General features: G+C 37.8%; 1 protein-coding gene across 2 annotated transcripts in view; it reads right to left on the minus strand.

Annotated features, from left to right (window-relative positions):
• The window catches only part of PPP2R2C (protein phosphatase 2 regulatory subunit Bgamma), a gene marked incomplete at its 5' end in the record, with an annotated part of 144,565 nt that overhangs the window by 11,656 nt on the left and 107,737 nt on the right, over positions 1–25,172 (minus strand). For both annotated transcript variants that reach the window (XM_082282446.1, XM_082282445.1), the window contains 2 exons: positions 3,581–3,750; positions 16,008–16,172. In XM_082282446.1, coding sequence (XP_082138572.1) covers positions 3,581–3,750; positions 16,008–16,172 — 335 coding nt within the window. The remainder of the gene's footprint in view (positions 1–3,580; positions 3,751–16,007; positions 16,173–25,172) is intronic.

Genomic DNA, 25,172 nt, shown 5'->3' on the forward strand with positions numbered 1-25,172 from the left:
AACTGACCCATTTTTCATAGTCAAATTGTACAGTATCCAAAGAATATTTGTAATGTAAGGTTATTAAGGATTATACATTTTTGTTATGGATCAATTTTCATTAATAAATGAATGAACACTGAACTGTACATTAACAGATAATGTCTTATACAGCAATTAATTGGCAAATGGAGGAGAACATTTCACAATTAAATGCATTTACCGTCACAGCGAGCAATAGGTCAGAACACTTTTACTATTGATGCAGTTTCCTACATTCTCTGCAATTAAATCCTTTCCTTTTCTCTTACCTAAAACCTTTTTATGTTAACAGTGTAATTTGTTACAGAACTGGAATTCTTTCCTTTGTCATGTTTGTGAACTCCCAGTACTTGGAAGAAATAGAAAGGCTGCGTAAGGCAGAAGGAAGTAGATCACATTTGCCTCCCTGACTGTCATTTCTAGGTCTTTCTCTTGTTACCATTTCCAGCAGCCATCTGTCATGACCACTGTCATGTACACACCCTGTGCAAAGTGTGTCCAACTCCACAGCTTGGAGCTGAGCCTTTCTATCTTCTTTGTCCAAAAGCATTTTGCAATTCCTGTCTCAGACGTCTTACCTTGTCAAGACTGTCAGACTCACCCTACTGCCTTGGACAACCACCCTGTTCTTTATGTGGACCTTTTGATTACCACATTTGAACACATTCAGACCCTCAGAGAGACTATGAAAAACTAACTGGAAGAAACACTTAATTTTCACTGTTTGCATATTCATGTGCCACTACCGAGGGTAAAATCAGATTTGCCTTGTCTGTTATATATTGTTCTTACCACATATCAATAGTACTTGAATGCAAACCAAATTCATTCCTAATTACCAAGAACCTTTTCTTCACAGCAATGTTTTAGGTCTGACCCTCATGAAATTATCTAGCAATTCTGTGCTCCAGACTAACACAGCAACACAGCTACGCAGGGACCTGTTTTACTGGGACTGAATAGACACAACCAGGAATTGCACTGGTGATGCATGGTCCAAATCACTATGCTACAGAGCTTGCCAAAAGTGGATCAAGCTATTACCAGCTATGAATGCACTCACCTTACTGCTCCTAAGGTTTCTGCTGGGGTAATTCACCTGGCAGCACCAGAAGAGTAACCTGTGAGGCAGGGCTGCCTTGCAACACTCAGGCACTGACCATTCCACCACATTGCTCTTTTAGTGCTGTCCAGTGACCATACTCTGCCCTTTTTTCTTTTGTGCAAAACAAACAGGAGAAAATCATGTTGAAACATTGTCAGCAGATAATGTGTTCCGCAGGGCTGCAACAGCTGCTCTATTCAATAGCATTCTTTGAGCCACAGCACTGATAGGAAAAAAAACCTGCATGAAGAATTAATTTTTGTTTGCCATTTTTCTAATGTTAAAATTGTAAGCTGATAATGAAGCAGTACAGTTAGGGATTCTGCTCTTTATTACAATTCTGTGTGAAATCTCCTGTTGTGACCCTCACTATTGCAGCTAGGCAATATCTAAGTGGCTACCATGCAGTGGATGAAATGAGAAATTCAATCTTTTAATGAACACCTTTTAATCTTTTAATGATATACTTGTCCTCATAATTATGTGGATACATAAAATGAAAATGTTAGGTTTATTTGTTGCCTTCCAGTGATCTACCCCAAAAAACCTTTTGAGAAATTGCCAAGTTTATATATGAGATTTAGGTATGTGAGAGAGAGATATCTCTGAGACAAATTATTTAAGAGAGTAATTTAAACCACTTTTAAAGACAGAATTCTCTCCTCTCTGCAGCTTAAAAACATGAAAGGTTCTCAGAGCAGCTGGATCACACGAATTCTATGGAATCCTGTGCTATTGGCTTCCCAAGGCCCCCTGAGTTCCAGATTCTCCTTTAGTCCACTGCAATGCCCAACAACACATCTGTATATTCTTTACAAGGCACTGGATAGATATTTGAAAATGAAAGGCAATCCATAGATTTAAGTAAGGTGGTAAGAACAGTATTATATTTATTTATAAATAAATATTTAGTTGTATTTTTTTTTATTATATAAGGGGCTTTGTTGTTGTGGGTCTTGGTTTTTTTCCTCTATAAACTTCTGACTGCAATTATCAGTACTCATTTTCCCATCTCAGCATGAAGAAATATAACTTTTTAATTGGCCCTACTGTTGGGTGTCAGACTGATTTAAAAGTGGCCAGCTTGTTTCGCAGCTGCCTACATGAGGAAATAAAAGCAGGTGTCAAAATCAAGACAAACAGGTTGGCTTGACCAGCTATTCCTCCCCAGGGACATGGCTGCCTACTAAATTAGCATAGGTATAAAATAATATATTACCTAAGTTCCCAAAACCCGAGATTCTATTATGTTATATAAAACACAGTCTCGCCCTTACCCTCCCACTCCATTTTCATGGCATATCAACATTTCTAACACATTTAGCATTACAAGCACTGCCATTTTAAGAGCAAACCCAATTCTGTAGTCTTAAAGGTAAACAGGCTCAGACTTTCCAATATTAACACATTGAACAGTGAATGCTATACACTGAAATGTAATGGGTGCACTGAAAAACACTGGGGCCCACTCTGTTTACTGAATGCTAGCTAACAAATACTGGAAATTTTTGTTTGTTTTGACAAGAAATGCTATCAAACTCTCATCATGTTATTTTAAAACCAATCTTAATTATAGTTACTGTGAACCAATGTATCCCACCTGCCATTATTTAGACACAGAAAACAAGGGACTGATCCAGCACTGTCACAGGATTGTCTCTCAGTACGCAGCACAAGCCAGATGAATGGCATTTTTCCTACTTTGCATACACTTTTTTAGGTAACTTAACAGTTTTTTTCTTACTGCATTTTCATAACAAGCAGCTTCTGTGTCACAGACATATTTTCCTTCTTTGAGCCAGAGTCAAAAAATGTAAGCTCAGCCCTCTATTGCCAAACATAACAGATGTCAGAGTACAAACTTAGCACTGGCTGGAGCCACTGGCATTTTGTCTGGATAATATCGCAATGAATTCAGGCAACCAGATGTGTGTGTCTGGCATTTGTGAGCTGCTGCATCAGTGGTGATGCCAGGGTTTAACACGGATCACTTCTAGAACTAGGCACAAGGGAGAAACACACAGATCAAGCTGTAAAAGAAAGTTTGGAAATGACAAAGTTGTAAACTCTCAGCAGTCCCAGCAGAAGCTGAGTTCTAAGCAACATACAAAATCTTTTCCTCAGTTACTTTTAAATGTTAGTAGTGAAATACATCATTTAAAAGCAGATGCCAAAGTGAAGAGATGATTTCTCTTTTAGAATAATCATTTCTTTCAAGACCCTAATCCACAGGGAGTGCAACTTTGACTGCCCAGGCTTTACACTTCCTTACTAATGCTGCGATTGCCCTTTTCCTGCTGTAAGGATGCCACTGTGAGGATTTTAACCACCTTGATTAATTCTCTTAGCTTTCTGCTTCTCAGATAAAGTAATGAGAAGTTTACAGAAACATCCAGTTTTCGAATAGTGAGATCCTTTTATAATGTTGCATTTTAAGATGTAGGAGATTCCTACCTGGTACGTTTCTACAGGCTTTGTTTCCATGTTCAGATCCCAAACCTTGACAGTGAGGTAATCTCTTGTAAGCATGTATCTACCACTGTGACTGAATTTGACATCTGACACTGAAGAGATAATTTCTGAAAAAAATGATCTGTTACTGGGGTCTTCTGGTTCTTCATAAACTGTTCAAAGAAAAAGAAGCAAGACAGAAATCAGAATTGTAAAAAAAATTGCTCTGTTGTACAGTCTGAAGTGTGCATTTCTTGTGAAATATAATTCAATCTACCAAGGAACACGATACAGAATTAATCATATGTCCAGCACTTACTTTATTCTTTAAACTTTATATAAAAATACAAACTGTAAGCTTTAAACATTACAATAATTAATGTTATGGCTATGGACTCAAAGCATAACTTCAGGAAATTCTGCAGATACACTGGTTAGTCGACTACAGAACCCTATAGCAAGACAGTTCATGCCTTGCTCATCCTTTCTGGGGTCTGCGTACCCCATTTCCCAACATAACCAAAATCCAGGCGTCCCTGTCACATGAAAGGTATGTATATGTGGTCTCACAACAGTCCTGGCATCTCTGGGAGATGTGTTCACTCAAAGCCCGCCCTGCTTGCCAGAACCAGCTGGCCTGGTTGCAGGCTACTCATTGGTCATGTCTGAAAGCATCTGAGACTAAGCATGAGAATTTTAAAAAGCAATTGCAAATTGCAATTACCTCTTCCTAAGAGGTGAGCATAAAATAGACAGGGGTTTACCATGTGGATGCATGAACTACATAGTTGATGTGCAACTGCTGACAGCTCTGGAAAGGACTGAACTCACTGAATGTGAATGTCAGCAGCTCTGTGCAATCTGACAAGACAGCAGGTCATGAAATATTGCTTACACGATGTCCATGCATGAAAATCCAGCTCTTGTAGCTATGAGATTGGTCATCCCTGTTCAACTGTATGTAAGAATGATACTGGATGACTCTAGCCCTACCTTACAGGTGCCTAGAGCAATTCTGTTGTATTTCTGCAGGTACCTGTGGCCCTGTGATCCAACTGACTTCTATGGTGAACTTCAGTGGAAAGTCAGGCTTTCAGGGTCTTTTAACTCTCAGCAAAATCAGTAGGGTTTTGGGACCTATGCCTAGAATACTGTTTGAAAACTGGCAATTTAGTGAATGTCATTTTCAAGTTTCAAAAGCAGGTGAAGAAAAGCCATGTGATGAAACATGAAAACATGCTGAAAGTAGAAAAATTTTTTACTGTCAGTCAAAACAAAGGTTTTTATGTAGTCCATTGGGACATTTCTCTCTCAATTATTTTCTCCATGACTATGATTCAGACTGTTGGAAGCAACAAGGTTAGCTTCCGTTAGGTGAAATAATGTTCTGCTGAAAGTTAAGGGTGAGTACGTGGGTGAAGTATGTGGGGTAACGCAAAAAATTATGGGCAATTTTCTTTGGGGGTGGGCAGTGGAATGCAGCCAGGCGTGCACATGAGAATAAGGTCTATATTTAAACATGTGCACCACACATCTGAACAGTAATGAACTACTTCAAAAAGGGGAAAAAACTTTTCTTTTCAGATAGACTGTAAACGAACAACTTTAAATAGCTCTTCAAAATTTTGCCTAGACATTCTGCAAAGCAGGTATTTTGTAATTATCCTGTCAGATTTGCAAGAGAAGTCTGATGAGCACAAAGCAATTATCATTTCTCATACTTCTTCCCTTTAATCTGTCCAAACTATAGACTTGGCTGGCAGGAATTTCATCCTCCTAATTATGATGTGAAGCTGCTATTAAAACCAGGAAAGAAAAAAAAAACCCACACTAACTGAACTACACCTTAATTTGTAGCTTAGATAAATTTTCTTGGCTCGATGTGGCTCATCCAACTCCCGGTGATTAGAAGAGAAGTGATATTTGTACATGAATATTCTCTATTTTGTTAATTAATGAGATTAAACCATTTCATTCTTTATCTGCCCCATTTATTGCTTTTCTATGCTTACTGTGTTAAGTATTAGAAAGGCTTAGATTAATTAACTGTGGAACTAACAGAGGCATGAAAGTCTTGTATCACTACAGAAATAAAGATAGCAGTAGAAATTTTAGTAGCAGCAACTCTTTGGAGATAGTTCCTCTAGTCAGCATAACCAGTGCAGGAAAATTCTTACAGGAAATTAAGGAACAGCTCCTAGTGAAAAGAAGAGAAAGTTTAGCAACTACCAGCACCTGCCTGAGCAACCAGAACAGGGCATTAGCCTCAGGAAATGAAGATGAAAAAGAGTGTTCTTGGGACATGGCTATTTCTGGTTTAGCATAAACATAAGCTTATGCACATACTGCAAAAAAGCACCATCTTTCTTCAGTTTGGCTAATACAAGTTGAGAAACTGGAAACAGAACAGCAGTGAAGGGACAGCCTTGTGACATGGACTTCAGGCAACCAATTCAAATTCAGCCCTGACCTCTCCAACGCTGATAGGAAAAAAAACCCATTGATCTAGCCCATGGTTTCCAAAACACATTTTCTGTTTATTACTGTTAAGACTTATCTTTTGGAGGCTGCTCTTACACCCAGGAGCAATCAGTACCCGAAACACGAGATTTCAAATCTAGCTTACTTCTCTGTATCTAAATAAATCTTGTTAGATCTGAACTTTGCTGACATTTGATTATGGATTCTATTATATTCTTTGACTAATTCCATCATTAATTTCTTAATAACTAACACCTACCATACAAAAGGGTATTTAACTTTCATTACTATTGTTCTTGATAATGGTCACAGTGCTATTTATGTGAAAGACACAAAGTTACCTGTCTAGCTACTTAATGAACATAGGAATCACAAATAACATGATGTGCTGAGTTCTCACGTGACTCAGACTTAAATGTGACCTCGATGACAGGACTCTGGTATAGAGAAATATAATGGGATTACAGAGGGAAGTAGAGCAAATCTCTGAGTACAGCCAGTGTTTAAAGAGGAGCCTTCCAGGAAGACACTGTTCCTGCCCCTTATGCCTCCAGCAGATACATGGGTAAACTGGGAAGTCTGCTTCGGGAAACAAAAATGCTCAATTCCTTTCTGCACAGCTTCCTGCTCACAAGTTAAAAACCACAGTAGCTTCTCAGAGAAGTCCAGACTTTGTAGAGAAGGATGGGTTCATTGAAGGATACATGCCAGAGCTCTGTTTTCCTGAATCCTGAAGAAAATCTGTAGCATAAAAATACGCTGCTTCTTTCTTAAAAGGAAGTGCCATCTGCTGAAAAACAAACTCTTACCCTCCTAAAAAATATTCTTGTTTCCTTGTGAATTTCTCTGATCTAATGCAGAATGGAGACTTTCCTTTTCCAGTGGATAGGAAAGGCATCTCTAAGGTGTGCATTTATCATGCAGAAATATATGCAGATGTCTAAAGTTAAAAAAAAAAAATGGCCAGGAACTGCAAGAGTAGGTGGAAAGGTCCATCTCACAGCTTCCCCCCAAGACACTGGCCAAAAGAAAGCAGATGCCTCAGGGGCAGCTAAAAGAAGTGTGGTGCACTAACACCTTGTGGCTCTCATCTGTACTTGGGGGTCACAGGTGCTGCCACCTCAACTTCCCATCAATATGGGCCTGATTCCACACACCTGAAACTGACATATATTGGACAAGATACATCCAATTAAAAAAAAAAAAACAACCCAAAGTAATTTTCAAGTTCAGTTCTAAACAAGTAGCTGGGCAGAGCTTTAATCATTGCAGGGTGTAAATTCTGGCATATGTGAACTTTAAAAATTATCAAAAATAATGCTAAAATTGTCTTATATGGTGGGTGCAGTGTCACAATCTGATACATTTCCTCCTATATATTTCCTCCTGAAATCATCACAAGAAGGAAAACTTGAAGATGAACAGAAATCTGCTCCACAGATTTTGTAAGAAATTCCATCAGTCAGAGGATAAAATTATAAACAGCTTTAAAGACTCATTCTCTCTAGCAAAAAATCCCCACTGTTTTCTTTCTACCTATGAACAAATAATAACCTATGAAAGCTTTTTTTTAAGAGGATACTGTTTATAGTTTGTATCCTGTCCTGAAAACTTCTGATTTTATAGCCTTTGCTGTTACTTAGATTTAAATCATTGGAAATCCTGCACCATGAAATAAATCTCTCCCTCCCTCCAAAGACAGCTGATGGATTTAGAAATTCATCCAGTTCCTGTTCAAGGGTCACTGAAGACAGCTGTGGCAACAGTGAAACAGAGGCAGTGTGGTTACTGAGAGGGAGAGGACTGTGAAGACCAGGGCAAACCAAGTTGGTGGAACATGATAGAGAAAACAATTTTTCATTTTTATTATATAAGCAAGCAAACACTCTGCAGCTAGACTGAATTAAGAACTTATTACAGATAAACTTCTGGGTTCCACTGGTGCACAAACAACAGGTCTATTTCAACTGGACCTGGAAATACCAGTGGTGGATCAGGTAATCTCTCACTGGGCTTTAATTTCATAAACACAGAAAACAGGTTCAGTCCCAGGCCAAATAATTTATCATTTAAACTAAGTCCCCATTTAATTCCAGATCCCAAACAAAAATGGCTTCAATACCTGATTAAAACATATTGGAAAACAGTACTTTGAAACGTATGGAATTTCATTGGTCTTGACAAACTAGCCACAGTAAGAAAAGGAACAAGAACCAATATGCTTTCCTAATAGCTGATAAATAAAAAAATTTAACCAAAATAACAAATTATTTAACTATACTGTAATATTTTTAGATGGCAAATTTGCACTATTCCTGGGTCAGCTGTAATTTGCTCTATCACATATATTTCACCAAGATTAGCATAAAAAACTTAAAACTAAATTTCATTTGAATTTCTATCAAAATATAAATATTCTTTTTTTTTTTTTTTTTAAGTACATGACACTTGTTCATAACATTCAACACAGAAACCATTTTTTTGGTGCCATTTAATTCAAGAAACGCTACATCTTGAGCTAAGCATAGTTCTGGGCTTATCTCCAATGTGGTAGAGATCTCAAGAAGACATAAAAATGGGCAATAGAAATAACCAGAAGTACCAAATTACTTCCACACAAGGAATGGCTAAAGAGACTGGGGTCTCTCAACCTAGGAAAGACTGAGGGAGTCATAATTAAGAGTGGCATGGAAAGGATGAATAGGGAATGACAGTCCACTGCGTACACTGTCTCTTCCAACCCACAAGTAGGGGTCACCACGTGAAACTAGGAAAGGGTAAGCAGAGAGAAGATGGTTCTTCATACTGTGCCAAATTAACGTACTAAAGACTTTACTGAAAGATACTGTGAATGGTAAAAAATATACACAGGTTCAAAAGTAACTGCACAACTTCAAGGAAAGAAAAAACCTCAAACATCCATTTCAGTATTGTTAAATGCAGTAAGTTCACTTCCACTAAGGTCCCTGAACCTCAAGTTTCCAACTGAAGACTGCAGAGCGTGAAGATTATACACTTAGTCTGTTCTTACATTTTCTGTTGATGTTGCTACTGCCAATATTAGAGCCAGAACACTGGGCTAGAAGGACCTCTGATGTGGCCAGCTATAGTAATTTGTATGCACTGTTTAAAATCTATTTTAGGATTTCATACAAAAGAGTTCCTGTGTTCATTCTAAGTGAATCAAGTCAAACTGCAAGCTTCCATTGAAATTCATGGTCTCTTTATGCCTTTTAGCTTCATTATTCATGATAATAATTTGATTTACCATTATTATTTAGTCTATCTTCGACTATCTCTGAATGTTTTATTGTTTTGTATTAAGCCAATCCACTCATACATTCATCTCCCTTGGAAATTCTCTTTCAATAATAGAATATTCTGCTAATGTGACAATCTTGGTCTATACTGATTAATATGGTTATACATGATAAGTAGTTTTTAAATCTGCTTTCATAAGCAATCTAAATACAATTATTTTGTGAGACACATTTGTTTAACATTTTATATTACCATAGCCTGTAGCTGCTTATCCTGTTTTAAACTAAAAAAAGCACCTTTTTATACTTAGATTTTCTACTTGCTTTTATATAATTCAGAGGGCACCTCTTTGTGCGCTGGTCACTTACACATCATTTTCCTTCTTTTACTCAAAGCAAATTTCTGACCCTACATCAAGGCTGAAGTTTCACCTACTGTACAGCATTCCTTTATCCAATGACCCACTATCAAAACTAGGCTTCTCATCAATACCTCTAGAGAGCATGGCTTTTAAAAGTGGAGCCTCAAATCAATATTTAAGAATCTGTTTTACCATCTGCACTGAGTTGCCGCAGCTTGTCACAAACCATGAGGGAGGGTGCATTAGTGCTGAAAGGCAAAGCCAGATCAATAGCTAAAGATCAGTGGGTGGGAGCTTCACTACAGAGTTGCTTAGATTAGTATAACTTTACCAGTGAGTTTGTTAATAAAGAGAAATGGTGTTAAAGAGAGAAAAGGAATTGAAAAAACACAAAGTCAATCTAGAAGATCAAGCCTCTTTAAACCTCGGTCTCACAAAGACTTACGTGCATGTTTAATGCCACATGTTCTGAGCAATCCCAAGGAGTTATTGGGACATAAAACTACTACTGCTCTACACCCAAACTGATGTGTAAGTCTTTCTGATCTTAATATATAAGACTAGTGATAAGTGGGTTTTTTCTCCCCCAGTGAAATAAGATCTTGAAAGCTGGTTTCATGAGACATTAAAAAGCAGTATTTGTTGCTATCAAAAAAATTAAGCAAACAAGACAGGAATTTTAATAGACTGAATAATTAAATCAATCTTACAGCAATTATTTGCTCTATCTGTGTGTGGTTGGGGGAGAGGGGTTAATGAAACACCTCTTCAATCATAAATCATTTACCATTGCTTCAGGCTTTTCTCTTTCCTCCGAGTATTTGATAGCTAGAAGTATATAATTCAGGTTTTTTCTTCCTCAGATTTAATTTTAACATATCTTGCACAACTGGAGGAAATACTATATAGACATAATTGCATTTCAGTAGAAACATTTTTGAATTTTCATTCGCCGTGTTTTAAATGTCTTTATTATACATTCATCCAAACTGAGCAGAATGGAAGCTTTGGAGCCCATGCTAAAGGCAATCTGTTACTAAATTTCAGTGGGATTCCTGCACAAGGAAAGATCCGTTCCAGGATCTAGTTTAGCATGCATGAAATTGTAGTAACAGACCTTTAGTGACAGTCATAATTACAAAATTATCAGGATATGGGCACATTTTTTCATCGGGGATATAAAATCAGCAATGCATATATGCCTTTGTAGTGCATGCTTAAAAATAAATACAGAATTAGGATGAGGAGAACAAGCCTTCATCAAACACAGGGTCAAATAATTTCAGAAGCTCTGATAAGTTTCACTCCTGTCACATGAAACCTTGCAGATTTTGCCTGAAGTGGACATCACTTTGACAGGGGCCTCTCTGTGCACAAAGGGACTGCCTCTCTCTCAGATGATAACCTGACATGAGACCAGATGCAGAAATAAAAAGCATATTTTAGATGTAAAGCTCACACACAAGAAAAACAAGTTGTTTCTTTTTCAGTCAGACAATAAGCATCATTCATTTGGAAAGGTCAATATTAATTAGCAAATCCAGCAGGGATAGTCTGTCACAGGCTTTTTTGTGCATCTGGTTGTTCTCTGTGGCAAATGAAAGATAATCTATATTCAGTCAGAGGTCTGAAAGCTGTCTTGGCTCTGAAATTCCAACCTGCTTTAAACAACTGGTAAATAGAACTAATTTAATTTTAAAGATTCAACATGTTTAAGTAGATTATCCTTGATTTCTGTCTTGGCTGTTTCCACAGTTCTGAATTCTTTAAAATCAAAGGCAATCTCAAAAAAGCCCACCATATAACACAACTGAGTTACATGCCTGACTGACAGGACAGTGGCAATTATTCTTGGGGAAAGGCTGGCATTTCTTTCAGGCCCGGAATTCAAATAAAAATGTGGAAAAGGAACTCTCAATGGAAAAACCATCCCACTCAGCTTTGGGTGGCATGTCTGAGTCAGGAACCAAACTTGGAATACACTCTGCATTGCTCTGAAAACCATTTTACACTTTTAAGGTACTGATTGTCCAACCCATGGGATTGGGATGTACCAGCTGAGATGCTTTGCTCCGTTCAGGGAGAGTCCAGAGAAGATGGCTGTTGGGATTGCCTGCCACCTATAAAGGCTTCCTTGGTCAAAGGGAGGAGGGCTCTAAATGGCTCCTGCTACAGACCCAGAGGTCAGGAGCTTGAGAAGTCTGTCTGTAGGACAGAAAGCACCAACTCATGGTGACAGAGGCTAGTGCCCCCAAAATCTGTGTTTTTAAGATCACCATGGCACACAGAGCAATGAACTTGAAATTGCAACTCCACTTTGCTCCAAGTATTTTGCTGTAAAATTTGCACATGGGTAATGGATAATTAGAAATAGGGTTTAAGTCTACAAATACATATTAAGAAATGAATACTAAAAAACCCTTAAAGCAACATACAGAATTTAAATAAATTACTACTTCTGAAGTATGCAACCACTTTAAGATGTTAAGGGTATTACATGAAATATCAATGTGAGTTATACTCTTGAGTGACTTAAATTTCCATATTGCATGACTATACAGTTTATATTTACCATTTAATAATGGTTTTAATAATTCTGGTGAACTATTGAAAAAGCTCTTTATTTTTTTCTGACTTCACATGCTCAAGCTCAGTTTTCTTTAGCTGACTGCTTTATATTATATGATTTGTTGAAACAGCCATATGTACCCATCTAGCCTACAAGCTGTTTGGAAGAATGATATTAACTCCATGAACATTTATGAGGATCGCTGAACATAATATTAGCAATAAAAAAATAAAAACCAAATTAGCAACTATTTGTTAATTGAACAGTTGCATATTATGCTGTAAGTATATTTTTAGTCAGGATGATCTTACTACAACAGCATCCCTATGCTTGTCTTCCTTGTCACCTTAACCCCATTAAGAAATGGTGTTAAAGAGAGAATTGCATTTATGGAATTTATGGAATTTATGGAATTTGAGGTAGGGGTTAATTCTTTTATTTCTTCAATGTTCCCAGCTGACCACTCTAACAATGATACTTTTGCTGCTGTCACAGATTTCCATATACTGCCTTTTTTTCTACACTGCACTGCCATGCATGTTGTCTCATGACATCTCAAAGGCAATCTTTGGGTGTTTTGGCAAGTACACTATTTAGGTGAAAAGTTCCATATTATTTAAATTAATTCCCTATTTGTTGCTGAGGTTTGCCTTCCATAAATGTTTTAAATCTTTACCTATAACACCGTGGACTGCAACAACACCTTCCTCATTCCCACTCCTCTAATATTCTAAACAAGCAGGGACATTCATCTCTTTGGCACCTCCTCTCCAGAACATTTTTGATGGCATCCTCTCCCACTACTTGCGAAGTCTGATAATAACATGGAACAGCATTATGTATGTACCTGCTCTGTGGTTACAGATTGTTCTTTCCCTGATATACATTTTCCATGGCTACGTAACATTTTCTTGTGATCCTCACTCAGTTCTGCACGATCTATTACAGCTGTTAGAAGAAGCAGTTTCAGGTAGTCCATTAGAGACACAACACATTTTATCACACCTTATCAGTATCTCAATGACCATTTAAAATTCAGCTACTGACCTGATATTCTTTCAGTGCCTTACAAATAGATTTGATGGTCTGAGATAATTTTTCTTAAGGACAGATATCTCCATTACAACTCATCACACAAATTGGCAGCTTGCTATTAAATCTCAGCAGAGGTACCAAGGACGAGTACATATGGAAGTAGTCTCATCTCGTCCATGTCAAAGCCATGAGGATTTATAAGGGAAACCCTGTAGTGCTGCTGTCACTGATGCCGAAAAGAGGGATTTTGCCACTGAGCTTGGAAAACCAGAAATCTTCAAGACATTATAATTTATTAATATCCTGTGTTGGTGGACTTACACTACAGATATTAGTATGTAATTTATTTTTACAGTATGACACTCTCTAAGCCTGTACAAATGGAAGGGCCCTTCCCCCAAGAGCTGAAATGGACTTTATCAGTGCTATAGGGATTTGAATAAATAAGGGAAAAAGGAGTAGATGCAAAAGTTCACAACATATGCTCATTATCCAGGTATTTTTGTAAGTTTTACATTGGATCTTTCATCCCTAAAAATATGCACATCCATTACAATCTTGGAACAGCATCTGAAATACAGCACACAGTGATACTCGACTGTGCTGAGAAAGCAGGGATGTGTGGCACAACATGAGAGTTTACAGTGACTCCAGTTGTAGTGTTTTGCTTGAGAAGTGAAGTCAGTTATGGGGAAAGACTGAAAGACAAGCCAAGCTAGGAGAGCAGGGTACTGATCATGCATATGCACCAGATGTAAACTTAGCAACTGTAAAGAGGAATCAGATGTACAGTCAAGGTACTAGAGACAATCATGCAAATAACTTGGGTTTGTAGACTGTTTTTGATACATCCTTTTGGACTGCTATGGGCTGTATATAATTAACTTTGCTTGTCTCTGAGAGCTATACTGAAACCACTCCAATCAGCAGTACATGGGCCTACTCCTTTTAACACTTTGGAAATTCTACCATTGCTGTATCAATTTTGTACTGTACACACTCAGATTCTCAATGAGCTTGACTTGACTTCAGTGCAGCAATGCTACATTAAATGGCTATTTTCTAACTCATAGATCTGGAAAATGGGGTCTAATCAATGACCATCAGACCTTGCGCTCCCTTCTGGCATAAAATGCCTTCTTTCATCCAGTGTTGCTGTATTGTGGCTTTAATAAGTTCTGATTGGCATTTGGCATTGAGTTACAGGAGCATGGAGGCCTTATTAGCAGGAAGAAATGGAAGTACTACAAAATAAAACAATTAAGTGGGACAGGATAACTCACAGCATTGTGTCAGACTGTGTCATGCTTACATTTCACTTCATGGTATTGAATTCCCCCTACAAGTACAAGGAGATACAGCTAACAAAGGTAAAACACTTCTCTGCTTAGGAAATTGTCCTTGAAGGTTATTTTCTATAATTGCAGACCACATCCTAAGGGGCTCTGAGCATGTGCATTTTTCCTTGCAGTCAAAAGGCCTAGTCATAGGCTTTTTACTATATTCACTTCAGTTTTAAAAATACCTTATGTACAAAATCTGTTCACCACTTAGTCCTCATTTAATTCTTCACATGCTTTTTCCTCTCCTTTTGCCCCAGCTAATAAGATCAGCCTACCTCAAACAGGTTCAAGTAGGCACTGAATGACATAAAACCTCTTATGTGCTCTGGTAGTAAAAAAATTTCTCTTGAATTTCCTTCCAATGTTTCGACATTGCAAAAGAAACTGATAACCCAATTCTGTGAGCTGGAGGTGTCGTGGAGGAGCCCTAGACCTGAAGGTTACTGAAACAGAGCTACCACAGTTCATTCATGAGGTTCTCAGCTTCTCAGGAACCAAGCACATGACGCCTTTGTCCAGGCATTGTCAGTCTCAGAAGATCAGGAACAAACAGGTCGTTTGCATAAGGCAAAGTGCCCAGGCATGCCATATTACTGGTGGGAAGAACCACAGTCTGTCTTCTCTAGACCATAAAGAGCTGACAGTAAGGCAATATAAACATGCATTTTTCTTCAACTTTTACTTTGAGAACAGTCACATATTTTAAAATTTTACTTCCTTCTTACGTATATTTCAGATATGAACTATCATGAATCAGTTGTTCATCTCAAAATTTCACAGACACATAAAATCACGTAGGACAGATAACTTCTATACCAACACAATTTTCATTTATTCTCTCCTTCCCTCCCCCCCCCCCCCCCCCCCCCCCGCGTACTTATTGCATTTCCTCTGAGTCTGTTCTAACATAACATTGAAAAAATACATATAGGGAATACTGGACTACATTTTTAGGAAGGATACCGAGATTTCCTAATTCAGAAAACAGATTCGAAATTTGAAGGCAGTTTGACAATTAAAATCTACTTGCTGCAGCACTCAGAACAGTACTTGTGTATTCAAACCAGTATTCTCATCTACTTAAATACTCCCTCATCCTCTTTGATTTGTTAGGAATCTTCTCTCTTTTGCTAAAGAGTTCTGGGTTCTTCACTGATCCCTGCAATAAGAACCATAAGGGCAACCAGACACAGACATGACTGTTAGTTACCAAGGTCATAGCTAATACTTGCACAGGTGAAATAAAATTCTTTTGCTGTTTTCTTGTCAAATGTGCCTGCAAGTGAGAAACTAATACACTGGGGTATGCACACATCTACGTGCTGTCTGTGAATAGTAAGATTTTAATGACATCTGGGGCTCAATGGAGTAAGGACTTACGCTTGGAATGTTTGTCACAGAGAGCTGATGCCCTCATGTCGCAGAGTCTCAGGGATCCTTTGCTGCTGCTGTAGACAAAGAGATTGCAGTGATGGGGATGGAACTCAGAGGCTGTAATCACTTCCGTCAGGTCCTCCATGTTGGCTGGCTTTATATCTACAATGTCTGAACGGAAGTTTCATCAAGGAAAATGCAGATGTCTGCAGGTAAACCATGACTCTCACTTGAAGGAAGCATGCAAATGTACAGACATGTAATGCTTTTAAAGATATACTCACTTTTTTGGTAGTAGTGCAGTTTTAAATTTCCATACCTGGCCCACTTAGACCAAAAAGCAATGTCAAACTCAAAGTCTGCACGGTTTTACTGCAGATGCCATTAGCAGGTCACCATTTGTCCATGCTGTGCAAACACATCAAAGAAACAGTGGTGCAGGGATATAGAGTTCTCAGCTTCATTGAAACTGACAGAGAGCAGGTAGCTGTTATCTCCTGAACTTGCTACTGAAACCACTGCTCTATCCCAGATAATACAGACTGAGAGGGAACAATGCACAGCTCAGATATGCTCACTCCAGTAAGGCTCACTGGCTTTTATCATCATACAACTTAAGCTAAAAAATAGATGTAGCTTAAGGTAATAGACTGGGGAAAAAAAAGTACTTTTTTTGCAAAGGCACATGTGGCAAACACAGAAGTATTTATGCAAATAATTTTGGGTGAATCTATACTAATATGATTTCCTTTAAAAAAAATTATGCATGCTATTAGGTTTGCTATTTGAATACTTACAAGGAAGTATCTGAAATGGCAGTCTTAGGCTTTTATGTAAATGACGCCCACTACCAAAATCAGGATGAATTTCTGTGACTGAGAATCCTACACCTGAATCATTTAAGTGAACATCATCTGGAACAAAAATACATCAAATATCTACTTTCCCAATCACAAACTTGTCAGCTGGATGACCAAAGATTACCCACGTGAAGGGTAACTCACATGGTGCCTCTAACACTTACATCTCCACTCATACACATCACCTGTCTTAAAACCCAGGACCCACCCTGAGCCTGTGTTCGGAGGAGAAGGCCAGTTCATGGAAGACTGCTTATAGAGAAAAGAATGAAAGTAAGAGTCTCATGAGTGGGCTGTAAGAAAGCAGTAGATACAGAAGCATAAAATGAAAGAAGGATATATATGTAAAGCAGTACATTTAAATAAGATTGTTCATTTTCACATGGCCCCCAGCAATCTGCTACAGATAAGCCATCCAAATGTTAACAAATCCTTCGAACGAGAAGAGGAGTAACATTACCCTATTTTACTGATGAGTTTGTGTGAGAAGCAATAAAGGATTTGCATAAGATCACATGGGAAATGCATGACAGAACAAACTCAGATCTACTGAGTCCCAGTGCAGTGCCTTAAACACAAATCATCTCAGTGCCTGGATTCCCTGAACATAAAATTTGAATCAGCTGACATTCAAAATTTAAACATCTCAGAGGAAAAGATAAATGAGAAAATCTGTTTTATTGATGGCAAGAGAAATCATGTATCATGATACTAAGCCTGTTTCTGTTCCCACTGTGTCCACTTCCCAAATGGAAGACCAATCAAAGACCTTTGATTGATTTCTGTGGGAATGGGATACAGTCTATCATCACATTTACACTCTATACTTTGAGCTTTCCCAAAAATATAGGTCTGGAACACTACAGTGAAATAGTACAAAAGATTCAGAGATAATTATCTTGATGACTGTGCATACATCACACTGTTGTGGTTTTTTTTTTTTTCCCCATATGGTTTAGAAAGGAAAATATCAGCAAAACTATTAATATCTTATGACATTTAATAACAACTAGGAATGAATTAATGTTGCATTTTAACTGAATTCCTATTTACTTGTACTATCACATTTGCATCCATCTCCAAGAATCCATCATGATTAATATAAGTGCAATGAATGTTAAGATGTACAAACATTGATTTATGTATTTTATAAAGCATCAACAAATAATCCTGAAAAACAACAGAAAAAAAACCCCTTTATTCAGTTATGTGTATTTGGTGAATTTGTCTCAAGAAACACCTTTAAGTAAAAGCAATTGCTTTCAGGGATTGAATTGTTTTGTGGAGTTCAGAGAAATTACAGTTACTCAATAGAAGAATTTCACCTCTCAGCAGAGAGATAAATAATTGCTGAGTGATGAGAAAGATATAAAATATAAATGGAGTATGTGAAATAGTCATGGTAAGTATCATTTTTCTGGATGCTGAGGACACTATTGATGAATTTCCTTTCATTGTGTAAAATGAATAAACCTATGTTGAATAATGAAATTAAATATTCTATCCTCCTGCCAGAAAAGCAGAAAATACTTGAAACAGACTGCATTTCCAGATGTGATCTAAATCTCCACTGAGAAAGACCCTCATTTGCCTACTGAGGATCATAGTAAAAATGAAAATTCATCATTCCACTAGATTTAGAAAAATTAAAACAATAACACTGTGTTGAAGTAAACAACCAAGGGACTAGAGAGTCGCAGAAGAGATTTACCCCAAATGCATTTGTAATAATAGACGGAAAAACAGCCTTTGTTTTGACAGCTATAGAACCCAATATATCAAAAGAAGAATATGTCACACAGAAGAACATTGTCCTCCTCTCATGATTTTTGCCATCTATTTGAAAACAATCAAGTACAGCTTGACATGTGATGTGTGGGAACTGTATTTAAACTAGCATGACATGGTAAGGGCAAGCATCTCCCATGAGACATTTCTCATTTCTATTTTTCTATCTTCCCTTTGTGTCTTTTCTTCCTTTTAAGTACAGCATTGCATGGCAGGAAAAAATACTAAAATTTAAAAAAAAAATTGGACCAGACAGTGTGCTTCAGAAACAGGGCGTTTGGTGAACTTGAAAGGCACGAAACAGAGGGAATCTGGCAGAAATTGATTAAATGAAAATTCCACTGCTAAAGAGAAAACTATGGTAACGGCACAAATCTGTAGAGCTGTCTCTGCTTGCCCCTGCAATTGGATCTTGTGGAGGGTTGTCTCCAGGGGGGCATGGTCCTTCTCCCCCACTGCACTCATCTCTGAAATACCAGTCACATATGACTCTTGTTGTACCATATGTGATCTGCTTCATTTTCAGAATATGGATAGAACACCTAAGACCAAAGGTATCTAAGACAGAAAGAACAGAGTGTTCAGTTCACCACTGGCAGTGTACTAGGATATAATTCTGTTCTCCTAAAACAGTCAGTGTTTCTGTGCCTTAACAGGGTAGAAATTTCCCCTAAGAAAATGAAAAATATCTTCATATTGCTTTGACTCCCACACATGCTTGACAAGAGCAAGGCATTTTGATCCCTGGTAGATACTTGCACTAATGGAAGGTTGAACTGGCACCTTGCCAGTGATGGGCTGGAATGCATTGGCAGTCTTTTAATTCATTAACATTAAAACAAGGAATAGAAAATATCTTCTTGCTTGCAAGAAATAGAACAGGTCCTTCCCCCTTAACTATTTGATATCTTACATACCAGATCTGTCCTCCCCTGCTTGGCTCCATGAAACAAGATAAAGCTATGAAGAGGCCAGCAGACTTTCTAGATGCTCTCCACACCAAAATGGAAATGAAAGGTCAAGTACACTTGGCAACTACAATGGTGAGAGATGACGTTCTTACAGTTGGGTTAGTAGAGCTACAAGGAAAGGCAATTTTGGGAAAGGCAACAAAGCTACTCCAAGCAATACAGCCTTAACTTTGGCTGACCATCTATGTTGCCTTCCCCAAACTATTGAAGAACAGAAGTATAACAAAGGAGAGTGAGCAGGGCAGGGCCTGGCTGTGAGGAGGCTTTAGGGAAAGATCTGAGAGAGGGCAAAGAGGGAGAGAAGAAAAACACTAAGAGAGGAAGGAGGGAAGAGCATAAGGAAAGGCATGATTAAAATCCTGCAATGATATGCAGTGTGAGGTATGTGATGTGAGTACATGATTCAGCTACATGGTATGTTTAGTTCTAATCCAGTATTTTTTGCTGCTGTTGTGCAGCTGATAGCAAACTGAGGATAACAGGAGGAAGAAAATTTGTTCCATTGCCTCTGGGCCACTGATCTAACAGAAATATTCCCCTCTGGGAGAAGTCACTCCAGAAAGTTCTTTTTATTGCAGGTTACAAAGTTGACCCTCACCTTGATCCAAAATTCATATTAATCAGACTCCTCCTCTTGATCAGCTAGAATATAAATGAGCATGCCTGCTTTATGCTCATGCCAAAACATGTATAATGAGAATGTGGAAAATACATAGGGTTCCTGCTGAGCAAAAGAGATCTCAGAATAAGTTTCCTTGTATGATAATGAAAACATAGCAGCCTCCTTAAAACAGATTAAATTCCCTTTGAAGTGAACAGTATGCATAAAGAAATAGCTGCTTCATCTTCCCAAAACCATCGAGGAATTCTACAAGAAACTGAATTTTGTAGAGAACAAATTTGCAACTCACAAGCTATGGCATATAAAGCATTGAATCTTCTATCATTATTTTGGAATAATTTTTAAATGACTTGTGGATTCACTGCAAGAAGGAAATTTTTTTTTTTTTTGTGGTCAGAAGAAGGCTTGAAAAAAAAATTACTTGCCCTCTCCCCCTTTATTCAACTGCAATGGAGGAGGAGAGGCTTTCTTTAGAAAGCCAGACAAAATTTTCCATAGTAACTTCACAAGAAAAACAAAACTCTCATCTTTCTTATTTCAGTATATGCTGATATGACACTTCATTTTTATCCCTGCGTGGGACTTAGGTTTTTGCAAATTTAAGCACTTTAAAAAAATAACCTTCGGCGTAACGTATCTTACCAAACCTGGCTGTTCCCTGTGTTTTCTACAGAGGTTTGTTCAGGCTACTAATTTTGTCTGCATCTCACACCTACATTTCAGCCTAGCTCTAGAAAGATTCAGTGACTAATAGTTGAAATCAATAGCAATTCATGGAAGCTGCCAGGGCTTCAGTTTAGAGTAATTGATTACTGTGGTCCTGCTGAGGCTCTACACTTTTAATATAAGCATTTCTCTGAGTGGTTTCCTCTGTTAGTCATTTAGTGCACACTATTTTCATTACAAGGAGGGAACTGTGATGCTTACAAATCAAGCTCTACCAGTTTTACACTTCCTACATGATGGTTATATCATTCCTACACCACACGCCAGCTGAGAAAACGAATTCCAAATGGCTCCAGTCTTCTTCCAGGCTGGGTACATCAGGCCTTGACAACATCATGATGTGATTACATCATTTATTATCAATGAAAGAAGCAAGCCCTAACTCTTAATTAACCATCAACTCACTCCTTTCTTCCCATTTCTTACAGATAAGCTATATGTTTTCACTGTTGAATGATAATTCTACAATAGGCATAACTTGACAGTATGGACAGCACTGAATAGGGTCAAGCTTCTGAATCTCTGTATTTCAGGCCTGTTGTCCAAGAGCCAAGGGTTCCTGGACTGAACTGTCAGTAGGTTAATAGACATGGCCTTTTCTTCAAATTCCAATATTTTACCTTAGGCAAAGAGAGTATTTGTATTCCAAATATATTCCTAATAGCCACAGTGTCAATTTTTTCAATCACACAGCATTTGCCCAGTGCTCCACTAAAAGCATGTACTACATGGGTTTTATTGTAAGCCCAGAAAGCTGCATTTCGAATGATACATTTCTGTATCATTTGACTCTTGTGAACCACAAAAGCAGGAACTGCTGCATAAGTGTGTGCTCCTCTCCACTGTCTGGAACCTAATACGTGTTAATGCAAGGTATCGATCCATACTAAGTGGTACAATGCCAGCCCAATTCCATTTTTAATTTCATGGTCTTTATAACAGTGATTCTTCAGACATCATACTGGAGTTGGGAACTCTGACAACAGTCTCACACTGGTGGTGATTTGCTGAAAATACCAATTTAAATGATGTGATTTTGACTTTATCAAAGGTGCTCCGACAGTGCCATTATGACAGTACAAAGGCTTCTGCATTTTTCCTCGTATCAGGATTATGAGATACAGAAAGAGCAAAAACCACTATGGGGCCTGGTAGCTCTATGTGGCAGGCCAAACCATAGCCAATTACATTAGGTGCTGTGCAAACACAAAGTAAAGGGATTGCTCATGATATAAAGGACATGTACAAGGAGCATACAAAGAAGAGATTAAGTAATGTTAACACAGTTCTGTGGACTTCTGAGGTTTCTTATGTCAAGGATTACAGCCTAAGCTAGATGAGAAAGTGCTGTTAGTGGAAGAAGGAAAGTCATGGTCACAACTAAAAGGCTGCAGTAGCAATAAACTTGCCAGCTATTCAGCTAGAACTACCCATAAAGAGATTTTGGCCATGTTGAGGTTGAGATCTAGCTCATCCAGAGAATGAGAATATATTCAGTACATCCTCCTGTGTTATTGGCAGTGCACTTTTATACAGTGTGGGTAATAAGGTGTCTGCATGCTGGAATGACGCTCTTTGGGCAATGGCCTCACATTTATCCTCAGCATACCACTGTCAGTACAAGATGGCCCATGTCTCCTCACAGTCTAGTATGTAATGCTCCAGCCAGAGTCAAGCCTAATTTTACTCTCTATTTCTGTCTTCGAACATCATAAAACTTACAAGACACGAGGAGCACAAAGGTGAACACTCAGACCCTTTCTATGGGTTTAGGAACCAAGATGTTACTGATTTATCTGGCAGCTGCTAGAAACCAGAGTGCCTCAGGATGATGGGACAAGAGTTATTCAAGAATGTAACCTAAATATCAAACTTCTGAACCAAAGCTGAAACTCCTGGACTTCCTGTCTCAAGTTTCACTTGGAACTGGAGATACTTGGCAAGAAGTTAAAAGTAGTATCAGAAACATTCTCCATTCATTAAGTTTAAAGCAAAGTAGATGCAGTATCAGTGCTAATGTTTTACAGAGAATGAAACTGAGGCATGAAGTGGAAAAGGCTTGGCAAAGGTCAATTTAAGAGCCAGCAAGACCAATAGCTCTGGATTCTGATCTAGTGGTCTCTCTCCTCCCTACCTGCAGCTGTCCAATCATGGGAGTATTCACTCGGTTCTCTTCTTGGTTAATTGGTTTTGAAAGGTTACTATTATTCTCATTATTACATTTTTGTGACTTTCTCCCAGAATGCATACTGGTCTAAAGACTCACTCTGAATTTGAGGGATCTCATTCTGATTTTTGCAATATCAGAATTACTTTGCATTCCTGTTATCGTGATAGGATAAAAAGAGACAGCAGCAAGGAAGCCCTGAATCTCCATTACACAAATATTACTTGAAAAAAGAATCAACATATTTTAAATGTACTTAGTAAAATTTTATGAAATTGCTTTTACTGCCACAAATTCAGCAAACATCAGACTTTGCTGTATTCAAGTTACAGAAAAACAAATCTAATATAGAGGAGAAACTGCCTATGGAGTAGCTGCAACATTTGACCAAGTGTTGAAAGCAGAGAATTGTAGAGTAGCACTGCTAGGAAAGAGACTATTTTAAATGGTGCAAGTCACATTCAAACTTTATCACAGATAGGCCTGCTCATACACATTGCAACCAATGATTTACTTAGACAATAATGAATTTAGAAGTAAATTCATTTTTTTGTATGGAAAACTTTAATTGGAAAACTTTAATGGAAAACTTTAATTTCTTTAGGAACTTAATTTTTGCTTGTTTTTTTGAACAGAACACCCACATTTTCATCTGTAGACAGAGTAACATGCCTGCTTTAGCAACAACCATATGCAGATTAAATTTTCAAGAGCAAAGACATCATTATCTGCAAATACACAGCTGAAAGAAAAGGGGATGAATCAACAGAGGAACACTTGCCTTTGTAAATGCACACCTGCAGTCACTCAGTCACTGAAAGACTGCAAAGTCATATTTAGTTCATATATTTGCATATGAATTGATTATGATTTGTCTGAAACTAATGTTACACTTGGAACACAAATACCAGAAGAGCCTCAGGTACATATAAATTATTAATAGAAGAGCCTTATTAAGTCCGCCAGCTTAGCTTCTCTTAGGCAGTGCTGTTCTACTTAGTATGGTTAAGTGGCACCATGTACTACATAGTGGCAAGGGTTCCAAGAAATGAGTGATTCAACATCAATAAGGGAAGGATAATTTATAAACAAAAGCAATATAATCTCATCATTCACAAACCTTTCCTGAAATACATTAGATGCTTAACAGAAAACTGAGAGGGATCTACTTAGTTTACTGAAGAGAGTCCCTGGTAGTACAGAGAAATATGACATACAAAACTTCCCAAACTCCATCTTAAAAGTAGACAGGGATTTTTTTCCCACATGACTTGGAAATGAGAGATAAAATGTCCTTTTTTTTTTTTTTTTTTTAATGAATAATCTATATGCTAACAGGTAATCCTACCAAGAAATTTCTTCTTGGTAATTACTAAAATCCCATGCAGCTGAGGAAGATCTGTCTCTTAAATAAAAGCAGCCACAGAAATTCCAGCTGAAGAGTATAGACTCTTTAGAGCATTTAGAGCATAAAAGTCTCTCCTTCCCTGCATGCTTGTTATGGGAGTAGTAAAGTGAAACTATCTTCAAAAATAGCCAGATACTTTAAAAATAGCTACTTTAAAAACACTAATAAAAGCTTACATTCAAATCACCTATATTACATCACATAAGATACCTGATTAAAATCATGTGGCAGGACTTATTATCTAGTTGCTTCATTTACTTGAAAGGATTTCCAAAAATGCCACCAGCCTGCAGTGAGTATGACAACAGTCAAAACAGACTTATTCTAAAATCTGGTGCTATAACTTTGTGAAAGTTAATATGGCCTTTATTTACAGAACACTTCTGTTTCAAAGGCCCAAACTACTGCAATTTCACATGCAGTGGAAGTACCAAAGTGCACTCCTTACCAATGTGTACTATGACAACAGAAAACAAAGCAGTGTCTGCATTAATGAGAGCGTCCCAGCTATTTTAATAATGAGAAAAGCTTCTGAGGTTTCAGGTTCTCACTGCTCACACAGAACACAGAGGTACAGACTTCAAGCTTGACAATACCTGAGAAGACCACGTGAGCATTTTTATGACATC

The sequence above is a fragment of the Coloeus monedula genome (genome assembly GCF_965178545.1).
Source record: "Coloeus monedula genome assembly, chromosome: 5".
NCBI lineage: Eukaryota > Metazoa > Chordata > Aves > Passeriformes > Corvidae > Coloeus > Coloeus monedula.